At 43.9% G+C, this 15,652-nt stretch overlaps 2 protein-coding genes across 7 annotated transcripts; both read left to right on the top strand.

Moving 5' to 3' along the window:
- Nucleotides 1-866: 866 nt before the first annotated feature.
- LOC101692271 (zinc finger protein 354A-like) lies at nucleotides 867-11,507 on the top strand. Of its 6 annotated transcripts, none has more exons than XM_013060404.2 (7): nucleotides 867-1,133; nucleotides 1,829-2,159; nucleotides 2,238-2,348; nucleotides 4,808-4,896; nucleotides 8,105-8,237; nucleotides 8,723-8,818; nucleotides 11,258-11,507. In XM_013060404.2, the coding sequence occupies exons 4-7, from the start codon at nucleotides 4,864-4,866 to the stop codon at nucleotides 11,416-11,418; spliced, it is 423 nt and encodes a 140-aa protein (XP_012915858.2). In that variant the 5' UTR covers nucleotides 867-1,133; nucleotides 1,829-2,159; nucleotides 2,238-2,348; nucleotides 4,808-4,863; the 3' UTR covers nucleotides 11,419-11,507. The 6 variants fall into 6 exon arrangements, with proteins under 6 accessions (XP_012915858.2, XP_012915853.2, XP_012915856.2 ...); XM_013060399.2 differs by having other exon boundaries at nucleotides 2,251-2,348; XM_013060402.2 differs by having other exon boundaries at nucleotides 2,036-2,159; nucleotides 2,251-2,348.
- Nucleotides 11,507-14,037, top strand: LOC123386938 (zinc finger protein 135-like; the record flags this gene model as incomplete). Its single annotated transcript, XM_013060409.2, has 1 exon — nucleotides 11,507-14,037. A coding segment is annotated over one exon (1,260 nt), but the record flags the coding sequence as incomplete, so codon positions are not given.
- Between the last annotated feature and the right edge of the window lie 1,615 nt (nucleotides 14,038-15,652).

A 15,652-nucleotide genomic window follows, 5' to 3' on the forward strand; every position in this document is an offset into this window, starting at 1 on the left:
GTACGCACCCTCTCCACACTTCCTGCTTCTGGAAGTGATAAAGAAGACACCAACAACTCAACTGTCTTCCATCTTGTCGCAGTAGAACCGAGTAGCAGTACAGTCGGATGGGCCCACCGTGGAGAGCTGGTTGTAGAATATCCCCCCAAAAGGCTAAATTAACTGAACCTGGATACATATAGCATCAATCTCTAAGGGATCTGGAGGACTGTCATGCATGTGGAAATGGCTAGCAAAGAGGAAACAACGCGGCACTCTTTTGGCCTGAGACGTGAACACCAACGTGCTGAGAACAGTAATGCAGGAGATGTGTTTATCGCCGGGGGAGAGTCACCTCTCCGCGTCTCAGAATACTACACTTCGGTGACAAGAACCCAAAAGGCCATCAGAGGACCCGGGCTCTGCGCTAAGGGTGCAGAGCGTGGGAACCACTGAGATCTGCCCCAGAATGTGAGGGCACGGGGCAACCGCCGGGATTCCTGGAGATGCAGAACCTCGAGCGTGGGGCTGTCGCGTTGGGCTTTCTGAAGCAGGGCTGAAGCTCCGCTTATTCTAAGAAGAGTGACCAGAGGGACTAGCTCACCCGAGGAGAGCTCTGCTCTCCAGACCCCACCCCTCCCCCAAGCAATCTAGACAGTCCTTGACGGTTTAGTAAACACCCCCAAAGTTTCCTGTCCACTTTCGCAGGGCTGCAACATTAACCTCTCTTTTTAGGTCCACTCAAGAGATTGCCTGCGAGGCAGAACAAGCTGGGGTCTGGGAGGTCGGGGCCAGGCTTCAACTCAGTCTCGCGGGGGCTTGTCCGAACGCAGGCGCCGGGTAGGGCCGGACTACATTTCCCAGGAGCCTCGGCGCGCGCTTCCGCTTCCGGCTCCTTTGCCCGGACGCGCTCGGCTCGCGGCTCATATATTCTTGTTCTCTCTATAGTGAACAGCTTGGTGTCCGGACGAGGAAGGAGCAGACGTTGGCCAGGGGTGTGTGTCCAGCAGGGTGTTGTCAGGCTTGGGGGTCTGGCCGTGCGTCCCCCTGGGGATCTCCCTGGACCCGCTGACCTGCCCGTAATCCCTTCTGGAGCTGGGGAGTTGTCCTGGCTCGGCCACCTTGACCCTGCCCCTCTGCTCTGAGTTTTGTGGGTACGTGGTGGTGGTGTGTACGTGTGTTTAAGTCTGAGACCTGTCCAGGCCCATTACTCAGAAACGGGCTGGGGGCCCGCAAGCCTGAAGCGCTTGGCTAGAAGGAGAGGCAAGTAGGGCCCGCGGTCGTCAAGGCTTTCAGGTCAGAGACCGACGCGCGTCTGCCCTTGGGCCCTTGCAGCCCACGGCGTGGTGGATCCGTTGTGTAGACCGAGATAATGTTGACGAGGGAGGACGTGGACGAAAGAGATCTTTGTCTGCATCTCGAGAAAGCGGCTCTAGCTCAAGGATGTGTCCGTAGGCAAGTTACTGAGCTTGGCCTCGGCTGTTCCTTATCTGTCAATTTTATTGTCCGTACCTTACGTGATGATTTTGAGGATTCAGTGGAAATTTGGTATGAAACAGTTAAACAGTTGACACAGTGCCAGCAGTAAGTAAGGACTCAATCAGGAGTAGTCATTATGAAAAGTAGGTATCCACCTCCCCATTTGTACATAAAAAGCAACTGAAACCCAGGAAGGGAAAATTACTTGTTAGGGGTCACCTAGCCATCTGGTACATAGAAATGAGAACCCCGCAGGGCGCTTGCCACTACCCACTACGGCCTGCACTGGTATATCCTTCAGGCATGTTAGTGACAATGTCTTTACCTGCTGTCTGTGATTATCTATGTTCCTGTGTGTCTGTCTCTGCAGGCCCTTGGGGAAAGGTTCCCTGAGAACATTTCCTGAGACTTCCCTGTGAATAGGGCTTCCTGAAGCCTGAATGATTGCTGAACTTCTTTAGTCTTAGCTCAAAATACACTGTTTCAGACTCCCCAATCACTGTTATGAATGGGGTCTTAGAGAATGAAGGGAGAAATACAATGAAAAAGAAGAATTCAATCCAGAATCTCTCACTAGAGTCTCTGGGAGAATGCTGGTAATCCCCAGGAAGAGACATGGAGGGTTTGGGTGAAGTTGCTTTACCCAAATGGTGCAAAGGCTATGGTTATGGTGGATCAGAACCACGAACTCCAGAACAGAGGTAAGAAACACAAGTGAGAGGCTTCTGTGGCTAGGTTAGCTGGACACCTGCAGTGCACACACAATAATCTTATCTTAGTTTTTCTTTACAGCAGCCTTGTAAAATGTGCGTGGGCAACTCTGAGCCCTTGGGCAAGTCACCAGTTTCTTCCTTTGTAACAAGTGATTTATGGAGAGCATCTGGTACATGGTGAGTGCTCCATGAGTAGTAGTAATTTCACTATTATCATTCCCGTTTCACTTGAAACTCTAAAAAGTAAGACATCTCTATTTTACCTAATGTCTCTCTAAAAGATGAGAGCGGGCAAGTCAGACTCTTTGGACAGAGAAAAGGAAATGGGCATGGAGAAGCAGATGATTTGAACTGATATTCTAGCACATGGGAGAGGTCAAGTGCAGAGCTGGGGCCTGCATCTGCAGGGTCCACTGCCCAATTCTGGCAGGATTGAGAACTGCTCCTGACTTCTTTCAATATCTTTTTTTTTTTTTAAGATTTTATTTACTTATTTGACAGACAGAGATCATAAGTAGGCAGAGAGGCAGGCAGAGAGAGAGGAGGAAGCAGGCTCCCTGCGGAGCAAAGAACCCCATGTGGGGCTCGATCCCAGGACCCTGGGATCATGACCTGAGCCAAAGGCAGAGGCTTTAACCCACTGAGCCACCCAGGTGCCCCTCTTCCAATATCTTTTAAGAAGTATTCTCTCTTAAGGAGATACAAAAGGGGGGCACCTGGGTGGCTCAGTGGGTTAAACCTTTGCCTTCAGCTGAAGTCATGATCTCAGGGTCCTGGGATCAAGCCCCACATCAGGCTCTCTGCTCAGCGGGGAGCCTGCTCCCCCATACCCTTTTCTCTGCCTGCTGCTCTGCATACTTGTCTCTCTCTCTCTCTGTCAAATAAATAAAATCTTAAAAAAAAAAAAAAAAAGGAGATACAAAAGGATGGCACAGATGAGAAGGGGCTTCTATGGTCTAGCTTCAGTCTGTTTGGTTTTCCCAGACATCCTGACCTCAGCCCCTCTGATTTCCCAAGGTCCTGAACCTTACAAGTTCCCATCTCTATCCCATCTTTCACTGATTGTCAGAGTTCAGTACAGGGAATGGACAGGCATCCTCTGGGGAAGTAGGGGTTTGGGGTATGGCCATATACACTGATGATGCCTTTTGCTTTCATAAAACAAAGGATAGAAAGAAGATCCTATAATATTTTGGCTACTGGTGATATGCAGAAAATAGTAAGAATAAGAATTAACTGATAAATGACCTTTACTGAATGCTTATTCTGTATCAGGTACCGATTTAGGCTATTTATATACATTAATGGACAATGCTTTGAAGTAGGTACCATTGTTTTTCCCATTTCTCCAATGGGGAAGCTGAAGCATAGAAGAAACTTGACTACAGCCATGCAGAGCCAGGATTTAAAAGCAGGCAGGCAACCTCCAGAGCCATTGTTTTAGTGAGAAAGCATGGTAGGAGGCATAGATTTGTTTTTTAAATCGTGAAACTCTGTGCTGTTTATAATGATAAGGACTTGAAATTCCTCCTTCTTCCCCAAATAAATCCACAAAACTTTTTTTTTTTTTAAATAAAAAGATTGATTGATTTATTAGAGAGCATGTGTGAGTGTGAGTGCACAGGGAGGGTCAGGAAGAGAGGGAAAGGTAGAGAGAGAATCTCCAGCACACTCCCCTCTGAGCAGGGAGCCCTATATGGGGCTCAGTTCCATGACCCCCAAGACCATGACCTGAGCCTAAATCAAGAGTCTGACACTTAACTGACTGAGCCACTCAGGCGCCTCCACAAGGGACTTAAAGTATTGCTTTTTGGTGGTAGGGGAGAGTGAGGGTTCAAGAAATAAACTGTGGAATGTTAGGAAGACAATTATATGGAGGATAAAATAAGTGACATACAATCCCATCACCCAAAGATAAGCTCAAAGAAGTGCTCAACATTGATACTGGTTTTCTCCCAGTAGGCAAATAATCAAAATGGGAAAGGAGATCGTGAGTAGCAGGTTGCTTGATGGGCGTGGAGTCAAAGGAGTTGGGGGGATTAGGAGTTCATTCTCAACACTTTGGGGCTCTGCAACCAGGCATAGTATGTTGGGTGCTTGGGATGCAGGGGAGTACGAGATGACAGACTGCGATTCAGTGGATCCCATGTGCGGTGTCACGAACCTAGGATAGCTACAGTCTTAGCGGGGGCCTGGAATAGTCACAGTCTGGTGGCTGGTGCTTCCTGTGGCCTAAACTGGCAGGACAGGTCCTGTTGCCCTTTGCCTCCATGGCTCCTTTTCCTTGTTCTCTATTTGTAAACAGAGGAGTCGAGGCAGGAGGTCTGGAACCTTCATGCAAGCCCTAATAGTATATGGGTTTTGGTGTTACCACAGGGATCCCCATTTTCTCAAAGCACAGGCTCAGGCTTATCCCGAACCCAGTTAATGACCATACCTTTCCCTGACTTAGTTTACATTCAGTCAACTCTCTGAGGTTACCTTGGAAGCCTCATTACACAGGTGTCTGTGGGATCCTTCCAACCACATGACAGCCAAGGTCAGAGGGACTTTTTGTCATAAGTGGCTCTTTTTAATATAATGGGTCCGAGACGCACAATAATAAACTGGGTTCCTTTATTATTTTTCCCTTCCAGTTCTGGCATCAAGGGAGTCTGCCCTTTTCCAAAAGGGGTATCTTGAGGAGGAGAATATGGCTGCTCTTCTCCAGGCAGCAAAGTCCCAGGTGAGTTGGGGATTTTCCTCTCATCCCTAAAATCTCATCTCAATTCCTGAAGGAAATAAATTTTCCCTCTCATCCCATGAAGCTCATCAGTCCTATTAGCCTGGGCAGTTTTCAAAGATGGGATTAAGAAGGTGGGATAGTGGGGCGCCTGGGTGGCTCAGTGGATTAAAGCCTCTGCCTTCGGCTCAGGTCATGATCTCAGGGTCCTGGGATCGAGCCCAGTGGGCGGGCGTCGGGTTCTTTGCTCAGTGGGGAGCCTGCTTCCTCCTCTCTTTCTGCCTGACTCACTGCCTGCTTGTGATCTCTATCTGTCAAGTAAATAAATAAAATCTTTAAAAAAAATAAAAATAAAAAATAAATTAAAAAAAAAAAAGATCTCTCTCTCTCTCTGCCTGCCTCTCCACCTACTTGAGATTGAAATAAATAATATCTTAAAAAAAAAAGAAAGAAAGAAAGTGGGATGGACCGCCAGCAACATGGCAACTGGGTGTTTCTTTCTGTGAAAGTAGCACTGAAGGTGGGGCTCGGCAGTCTCTCCTATAGGTTGGCCACAGAGGACAGAGGTCCGAGAGCAGGGTGGGGAGAGAGCCAGGTTCCCTTTTGTCCAGTTGAGGCACTTGGCTTAGATCAGCAAAGGCAAGTGAGGTACCTTTCGTATCCATCTGCCGGGAGGAGAAAAGACCCATCCACAAATCAATCAGCCAATTAACTGACCCTCTACTTCAGGGAGAATGTTGGATGGTTTCAGAAGAGAGCGAGCAAGCATGTCTGGCTGAGAGAGTTTGGGGAGGGCTTTATTCATTCAGCCAGCATCTTTGAGCCCTTTTAAGGAGCCCCGGGCTAATAGAAGCAGTGAGATTTGGAGTGGGCCTTGAAGGATGAATAAGTTTTTTTTTTTTTAAGATTGTATTTATTTACTTATTTTATTTTACTTTTTAAAAGATTTTATTTATGTATTTCACAGACAGATCACAAGTAGGCAGAGAGTCAGGCAGAGAGAGAGGAGGAAGCAGGCTCCCCGTGGAGCAGAGAGCCCGATGTGGAGCTCTATCCCAGGACCCTGGAATCATGACCTGAGTAGAGGCTTTAACCCACTGAGCCACCCAGGTGCCCCTTACTTATTTTAGAGAGAGAGCAGGGTGATGGGCAGAGGGAGAGAAAATCTTGAGCAGACTCTGCTTGTTTGCAGAGCCTGGACTTGATCTCATGACTTAAGATCAGGACAAAATCAAGAGTCAGACACTTAATGACTGAGCCATCTAAGCGCCCTGGATGAGATTTTTGAGAAGAAATATTTGGGAAGTCAATGACATAAGTGGCTTAATATTGAGGAAAGGTACTACTTCTTCTGATACAGGAAAAAAGGAAGTACAAAGTACATTGAAATCATGGATATAGGACACCTGGGTGGCTCAGTCTGTTGAGTGCCTGCCTTCAGCTCAGGTCATGATCCCGGGGTCCTGGGATCAAGCCCCAAGTTGGGCTCCATGCCCAGAGGGGAACCTGCTTTCCCTACCTACCCCCCAACTCGCTTCCTGCTCCCCGATTGTACTTTCTCTCTTTCTCTCTCTCTGGCAAATAAACAATAAATAAAATCTTAAAAAAAAAAAAGAAAGAAAGAAATCATGGATATATTGTCCTATAAAAACTTAAGCTTCTGATCCCTTTGCCGTATACTAATAATCACACAAAATTCTTTCCTGGCTATAAGTCTCAAGCTTGGTATATTTCTCAGTTTGTTATGTACCATGTCTCTTTCTTAATGAAGATAACTTTAAGGCTTGCGAGCAATAGGCTTGGATGGGAACGCCATATCCTTAACTTGATCTTTTTTATAGGGCTAAGTTACTTTGTTTAGCTGGGAAGTTTCAATGGACCTTTGTTGTTCAAAGCCTTTTTTAGACTTCCTATTGTATATGAGATCTAGAAACAAGTTTGCTTTTCCAGCCAGTGAAGCTCCAAATTTCTGGACTCTGTATTCTATTTGTTTTAGCTTGAAAATTGGTAAATTCTTTCCTGGGCTCAACTCTTTTTTTCTTTGCCAAATATATCCAGAAGCGTCCTGCACAAGCTAGCAGTCTGGCTCTTGTCCAGCCTGTTCCCCCAAAGCCACAGGCCCAGTGAATTTTTGGTCTGCCTTCCCAGGTACTAATTACTTTGCGGGTTATAGATCAAGAGTCTACATCAGTGGTGCCTGGGTGGCTCAGTGGGTTAAAGCCTCTGCCTTTGGCTCAGGTCATGATCTCAGGGTCCTGGGATCGAGTCCCACATCAAGCTCTCTGCTCAGCAGGGAGCCTGCTTCCCCTTCTCCATCTGGCTGCTGCTCTGTCTGCTTGTGATCTCTCTCTCTCTGTCAAATAAACAAAATCTTAAAAAAAAAAAAAAAAAGAGTCTACATCTTTCCAGCCTTAACTACCTGTTTCTTTGAAGCTTGCCGCCTGTCAAGCCTTTGCCCCTGTATATTTTAGGTGTTTGTTTTGATACCTTCTACTTGAGGGTGTGAGTTTCTGAATTAATTGGGATTGGCTAACTTGTAACTGGTAAAACCAATAGACCCAAAATGTGTAGTAGCCCTAGTGTAATAGAAGTTTATTTCTTGTTCTTGTAACCATACGACTGGGTCGTAGGTTGATAGGGTGGCCATTCAGGGCCTTGAGCTATCTGAAGCTCTAATATCTCTAGCACATGGGTCCCAAACTCACTTTTGGGGTCATCCCCATGACCCGGCCACAAGGGGAAAATAGCATGGAGGAACGTATGCGAGTCTGGCCTGGAAACTGGTGCATCTCACTTCTGCTTGCATTCTCTTGGCTTAAACTCAGCCACATGGCCACATCTAACTGCAAAGGAGACCGGGAAATGTTTGTCCACCTAGAAAGAGGAGGAGGGGACGTGTCCTTTAGTGAGCAGTTAGCTGCTTCTGCCACTCTCCACAAACATTTAGGTTATTTAGAACTATTTTGTTATTGCAAATTATAAATGGATGAGGAATCTGGTGATAACTCTTTACTCATATCTCCGATCATTTTATTACAGTTGATTTCTAGATATAAGATCAGTATGTCAAAGGGTAAAACATTTAAGGCTCTTTAACCTACGAGTCTGTATGCCTTTGACACTGTGAACATGGTTGGATCCATTTCCTCTCCATTCCATGGACCTCCCCTAATTCTGCCTTATTCAGCCGTTACTTCCGAACCCTGTGCAGGTGTTTCAGGGCTTGTCCTTCGAGGACGTGGCTGTGAACTTCACCGAGGAAGAATGGAGAGAACTGGACCCCGCTCAGAGAGACTTGTACAGGGATGTAATGCTTGAGAACTACAGGAACCTGGTCTCCTTGGGTAAGGTTGGGTGCTTGCCGCAGGTAGGCATTTTGGGATGCCATTGCTTTCTAAGGATTCCGGTGCTCCTGTGAGGGGATGATCAGAAAGGCGGCTTTGTGGGGAGTCTGGGTGGCTCAGTCAGTTAAGCATCTGATTCTTGATTTCGGCTCAGGTCATGATCTCATAGTCGTGGGATCCAGCCCCGTGTGGGACCTGTGCTCGGCAGGGACTCAGCTTGTCCGTCTTCCTCTGCTTCTGCCCCCACCCGCCAAAAGAAGGAAAAGGAAGAAAGATAGGAAGGAAGGAGGCTTTGGTTAACATTTTCCTCCATGACCCAGAGCAGATCCTTAAACTGTTTCTCCCCCTACTTCGGTAGAAAATATATAATTGCATTTGACAATTATTTGTCTTGTTTTCTGCTTTTGAAAACACAAGAGTGGGACTGAAAATGGGCGATCCTTTGTCTTGGAAGCAGTCACATGCTATTTCTTTTCCTTGAGTAGGATTTCCATTTTCTAAGTCTGATATCATCTCCCAGTCGGAACAAGCAGAAAACCCGTGGATGCAGGAGAGAGAAGTGCCCAGAAGCAGCTGCATATGTAAGTGAGAATAAGGCAGACAACTGATCTTTTGAAATATAAGTCAGGGGTTCTTCTCCACATCCTCCAAGTCTGTAGAAAATATTGAGACTCAGTGTTAATATTAATTATTTAATATTAGTTAATATTTATTGTTAATTATTAATAATTAATTAATATTGATTAATATTAATATCAACATTAATATTGAGTCTCAATATTTTCTACAGTCTCATCTTCATTTGGATATATCAGAGTCTCATTAGCCCAACTCTGCTTCTTCCCAGACTCAAGGAAGGGTACTTCCTTCTTAAGGTATAACCCTGACACTCGATCCAGTGATCATGGTGGTGCCTTCCTCCGGCATTTTATGAGGTCATTCCCTTTTCCTCTCTAGAGGCTGGAGTCTCTCCTTCATTTACTTTGTCTTCGTTGAACCTAGGTTTTGCCTACCTAAAAAGTGAGAAGAGAATGAAAGAATTTGAATGTAAGTCTAAGGAATGTGATTTCACATCCAATTTTAAGGTTGTAATATTGATAGAATTTGCTGACCTTATGTAGGAGGTGGGGGAGAAATAAGACAAAGGTGATTTCCGGGTTTCTGGCTTGGCTGTGTAGGTAGATGGAAGTTCATTTCCCTGAGATGGAAAAAATAGGAGAAATGGCGAGTTTAGGGGGTGATGGGATAGAAGGTGAGTTCTGTTTCTTCTGCTTGAAGAGTCTGTAGCAGATCTAAACCAGTGGTTCTCAAATAGGATCGGTTTTGCCACCAGGGGGCATGTCTGAAGACTGGGAGGATGCTATGGGCATCTAGTGGGTCAAGGCCAAAGATGGTACCAAGTATCCTACCATGCACAGGACAGCCCCTCCCACAAAGACTTGTCTGACAAAATGTCGGTACTGCTGCAGTTGCGAAAATTAAGTAGCGGTGTCTAGAAGGTAGAGAAATATATGGAGATGTCAAATGGATCTTGGCGAGGGAAAGAGATACCTGGTGGTACAGGAAATAGGTGGTAATTAAAGACACTGGAGTGGATAAAATGTGAAAAGAGAGAAATAGGGCATGCAAGAGAACTTAGAAGCCCAATGAACATACAGATTTAAGTATCTGCTGGATGTCTATCTATATCTGTATATATCTATATCACTTGTGTACTTAAAAAAAACACGTGGGGCAAAATGGTGTCAAAATAATAAAATAGCAATAATTCTTAATAATGGGTGATGGCAGGAGAGATATGTTGTACAGATTTTATTAAAATAAATGAAGGAAAGGGAATCCAGAAAGGATACTAGGAAAGGGTGGCCAGAGTAGAAGGAAACCAAGTCAGATTCTTGTCATAGAAGCCTGCAGAAAAGAGCATTTCAGGGTGGGGAGGTGTGCATAGTGATAGACACTAGAGAGGTCAAGTAAGGACCTGAAGAATGTCCATTGGAATTAACAGGTGATTCCTCCTTTTTGGCTAATGTGGTAGTGGATTAGTGCCCTGCTACCATCTCTCCCCCCTAGTTAACTTACGTTGCCTTATTTTAACTTCCATTTTCCTACATTATATAAGGTTTTCAAAGCCATATACTGAGTTTACGTTGAAGGTAGTCCAGCTTGCAAAACACATGTGCTATTTGTCTTACCCTTCATCGGGCTGAAAAACTCCTTACAAGATCCCTAATTACAAAGTCCCAACTTTACAACAACTCAAATGTCATTTATAGTTTACCCATAAGAAAGCTGAATTAGTACTAGTAGTAAGCCTAAGCCCCGATCCTCCTAAAATTTCTGCATCCTCCTGAACTTTGACCCTCTTTGTCTTTTCTTGGGGCATGTACGTATGTATTTTGGGAGGCCCAGAGAGAGAGAGGGAAAAAAGGGAAAGCTGAGGAAGTCTCTGGCAAATGCTAACATTCACAGTAGCAAGGGAAAATATGGCGAATGATTTTACTGAATCCAACAGCAACCTCAGGCATAATCAAGGAGAGTTACTGGGGAGCTGTGCCAGTGGGAGTGGAAGAGGTAGGCATTGAAGGATGTCCCTAGCAGGAGTGAACTCCAGACAGGGAACATGGGACTGCTGGTGGTGGTGGCATCAGAAGCCAGGAAACATTCTCATGGTTCAAAAGCTAGGGGCAGGGTAATCATCCCAGTGTATGGTACTGATCGTTTCCAATTGAAATCTCCCTCACACAAATTTTACAGCATTCATCATTCTTAAAATTATTTAATACTTGTTTTCCCCAAAAGACTGTAAACCTCAAAAGAGTTGATACTACATCTGCTTCGTTTATCATTGAATCCTGGCATATAACACAGTGACTAGCCCATAATAGGTGTTCAATAAATTATCTATTGACTACTTGGCTTATACTTGTGACTAATCGTATGTATGCAATTTTATGATCTCATTCCTACTTGAGTCATTTCCTCCTTCTACTACAGGGAACATTTTTACTTTTCCCCTCCAGATTTGGAGACCAGAAAGTCAAACCCAAAGGAGTTATTTTCTGGAAAAGAATCATACCAGGGGATAAATATGGAGAAAAGCACAGGGGCTGATGTTCCTTCCAGTTTGAAGGAAGCCTGGGGATATGCAGAGATCAAAGAGGATGCTCAAGATAGACTCTAGAAAGAAGCAACAGTTCTCCTCAAGAAAAGAACTTCTATGGCCGATAGTAACCCCATATGTATTGGATCTGGCAGACATGTTAGTCTGAAGTCAGACTTTGTTATACAATCAAGACACCCATGAAGAAGAGAGACCTTATACATCTGATGCTCAGGGAAAGAGCTTTAAACAGAATTCAAAATTAATAAGACATCAGAAAAAGGGCATAAATGAGAAATCTCTTCAGTGTAATGTACGCAGTAAAATACTCAGTGATCATTCAGTTTATGTCCAACATTGTACAGTTCATAATGAAGAAAAAAATGTGGAATGTAATCAGAATGGGAAGACCTTTGGTCATGGTATACACCAAACGGAACATCAGAAAAGTAATACTGGAGAGAAGTCTTGTGTAGATGGGAAAGTCTACACCTGGAACTCACACCTTGCCAAACATCATCAGAGCGTTCATGGTGGGAAGGCACATGAAAGAGCCTTAATTCAGAATGCACTATTTATTCTGCATCAGAGATCTGAACATGGAGAGAATCCTTATGTGTGTAGTGAATGTGGAAAAACTTATGGTAATTATTCAGCTCTTACAGTACATCAGAGAATTCACACTGGAGAGAAACCCTATGCATGCAAGGAATGTGGGAAAGCCTTTAATCATAACGTCTCTCTTATTCAACACCAGAGAATCCATACTGGAGAGAAACCCCATGAATGTAGTGAGTGCGGGATGGCTTTTAGTCAGATAAGGCACTTTATTCAACATCAGCGAATTCATACCCGTGAGAAACCTTATGAATGTAACGCATGTGGTAAAGCCTTCAGTCATGACTCATCCCGGATTGAACATCAGTTTATTCATACTGGAGAGAAGCCCTACGAATGCAGCGAATGTGGGAAAGCCTTTAGTCACAACTCTTCCCTAACTGTCCATCAGTTTATTCACACTGGAGAGAAACCCTATGAATGTAGTGAGTGTGGCAAGGTCTTTAGTCAGAGCTCACACCTCTATCAGCATCAGAGAACTCACACTGGAGAGAAACCGCACGCCTGTAAGGACTGCGGGAAAGCCTTCAGTGATCCATCAGCCCTTATTCGACACCAGAGAACTCATACTGGAGAAAAACCCTACAAGTGCAGAGAATGCGGTAAAGCTTTCAGCCAGAGCTCAACGCTCATAAAACACACAAAAACCCACACTGGAGAGAAACCGTATGCCTGTAAAGACTGTGGGAGAGCCTTCAGCCAGAGTTCATCCCTGACGCAACATCAGAAGATTCACACTGGAGAAAAGCCGTTCAACTGTCACGAGTGTGGGAAAGCCTTCAGCAGGAGTGCCCATCTTACTCAGTACTAGAGGATTCACACCGGAGAGAAACCCTGTGGGTGTAATGAATGTGGCAGAGCTTTCAGGTGTAGTTCAGCCCTCATTAGGCATCAGAGGCTTCACAGTGGAGAATCACTCTGAATGTGTGGTCATTCCGACTCTCGCTTTGTTAAAGACCAAAGAATCCTACTTTCATGAGTTACTATAATTGTGATTCCCCCCCCGCCTTTTTTTGAGGGCTGATAATCCTTGCCTCTCATTTTCTCCTGCAAAGAATTAGCTGCCAGCATATCACAAATCCATGTGAAAAAGTACTGATCTGGAAGATGGAATAGCCCGAGAGCAACCATCGGTCTTTCTGCGTGTATATTTTCATCGTGCCTGAAGATGACTGATGTCACCATGAAGTGAATTTTTTTCCCCTAACCCCAGGATTGGACTATTCCAACGTGCAAAGGAATTCCGGTTGTTTAAACTTGAGCTCATTGCCCCTCCTTGTACTGATCGGAATACCGCCCATGTCCAAGTCAAATAGACTCACGGTCGGTCGTATATTTGAAAACCGCCTTTCTAGAAATCTTTGCCTTAATGTAAATCATTCCTACTCCTAGCAGTACTGTCTTCACTAAAAGGGCTACTTTGAACTCTCCCTTCTCACTCACTTCCCTGTCCTTCTCTTCTGTTTAAAGGGTTAGCTACAGCTTGAAGTTCAACAGGGCTTGAGTTTCAGAGCTGAAAAGCACAACTGAAGATAGAGGGAAAAAGGATTTTTGTTCTGAAAATTGTAAGACAAAGTACTCTGAAGAAATGGTGACATCTGGAAATAATTTTTGAAATATATGAAATTCTTAGTAACTTTTAGAAATTGGAGGCAAGGAAAAAAAGAGTCCTCCAAGGAAGGGTCTTGTTATTAGAATCAGAGCTTTTCAAATAGTGGTAGTTAACATGTTAGGTATAACAAGGTCCTTTCTAAAAACTTTTCTTTCCTGGAGCCAGTTAGTTTGGGTTGTGGAGAAACATTTGACCTTCCTTCCTTCAGAGGTCTCATCTATGATAACCTCATTTAGAATGAATTTATATGGTTAAAACTAATTTATGTGTTAAAACTGCTTGTGATTGACTTATTTGTTTTGAGTGGAAGGAAGATTAACATACATGTTTCATCTCAAATTCCTCCAAGAAGGATAGTGTTCAGTTTGTGATGAGTTTTCAGTCATTGTATGATGACCCCAGGCTTGATTTGAGGATTGCAGGAAGAGAACTTTGTTGATTAAAGCAGGGCTTTCTGCTTTTTCTGAGGAGACATTAATCCTTTTTTGTTTGTTTGTTTATTATTATTATTTTATTTTTTTAATCAAAAGGTAGTTGTCACATCAGTCTTTTCAGTTTGCAAGTCAGTCTTCTTTAGGACCCAACTTAAAGTGTCACTTGACCACCACAATTGCAAATAAATTCCTCCTCTGAAAAACTTTGCAACTCATGAGATCCCTCATATATGCCTATAAAACATTTTTAGTTCCATCTTTTTTAAAAAAAGATTTTATTTATTTATTTGACAGACCGAGATCACAAGTAGGCAGAGAGGCAGGCAGAGAGAGGAAGAAGCAGGCTCCCCGCTGAGCAGAGAGCCCGATGCGGGGCTCAATCCCAGGACCCTGGGATCATGACCTGAGCCTAAGGCAGTGGCTTAACCCACTGAGCCACCCAGGCGCCCCTTAGTTCCATCTTAATATCTGGTTTTATCTCCAGCTTTAACAGTTTTCCCCATGAGGACAATAACTAACTTGTTAGGTCTTTTGTTGTTGGCTAAGAAAAAAATAATACACGCAGTTTTAAAAATTCATATGAGTTCAGTGAAAAGTCATCCCTATAGTACCTTTGATATGCATCATATGCTAGATGATTTCTGGATATGTTTTGCCAAAGTCATACATACAAAATATAGTGGCTTGAGATAACCATCTTGGGGAAAATCATATCATACTTTCATTTTACTTAATAAGAATTCAACCATATGGGGCGCCTGGGTGGCTCAGTGGGCTAAGCCTCTGCCTTCGGCTCGGGTCATGATCCCAGGGCCTGGGATCGAGTCCCGCATGGGGCTCTCTGCTCAGCAGGGAGCCTGCTTCTCCTCATCTCTCTCTCTGTCGGTCTCTCTGCCTATTTGTGATCTCTCTGTCAAATAAATAAATAAAATCTTTTTAAAAAAAAAAAAAAGAATTCAACCATATGCACCAAGACACTCGCCTCCAAAAAAAGCCCAACAGATAAATTTGTGAAATTAGAAATACTGTAAAATTATATTTTACATAGAGATATAGCATTCTGTTGTTTACCTGTACATTTTTATGTATGAACACGTAATAGCCTGCATTATCAGAGTTATACATAAAGCTATGTTACTGCATTTTATGAGCAACACAGATTTATAAGGACAATATTGATAATACTCTATTTCCATCTTATAGGCTCACCACTGAAAGTGATTTTGTTTCTCCAAAGAATTGAGAGGCATAGCCAATACATTTACATTTGTGTATTACTTAACTCCTCTCCATGAATGTTTCTACTCAATTGGCCAGAGTTGATTATATGAGAAGATATGCTGATTCATCCTAGTAGGAAGGTTGCTATGATACAGCATCATGGAGAACTGGGAAATACTTCTGTTTCATCTAGGTTAAAAAAAAAAAAATCCATTTCCCCAAATAAACCTGGCCTGAGGTATCCATAGCATTGCCTCAGTTTGTAAGGCAGACCTCATTTGTACCTCCTCTTTAGTAAATGTAAGAAAGGAAAGTTACCTGGCTTTTCCCCTTATCCTAGCAAGGCAACTCAAGAGGTAGGCATTGATATTCCATTCCTTTCCTTTTATAAGCATAAAGTAAGGCAGAATTCAGTGTATAATTTATCTTT

This window comes from Mustela putorius, unplaced genomic scaffold, assembly GCF_011764305.1.
Source record: "Mustela putorius furo isolate JIRA1106 unplaced genomic scaffold, ASM1176430v1.1 tig00000867_pilon_pilon_pilon, whole genome shotgun sequence".
Taxonomy (NCBI): Eukaryota; Metazoa; Chordata; class Mammalia; order Carnivora; family Mustelidae; genus Mustela; species Mustela putorius.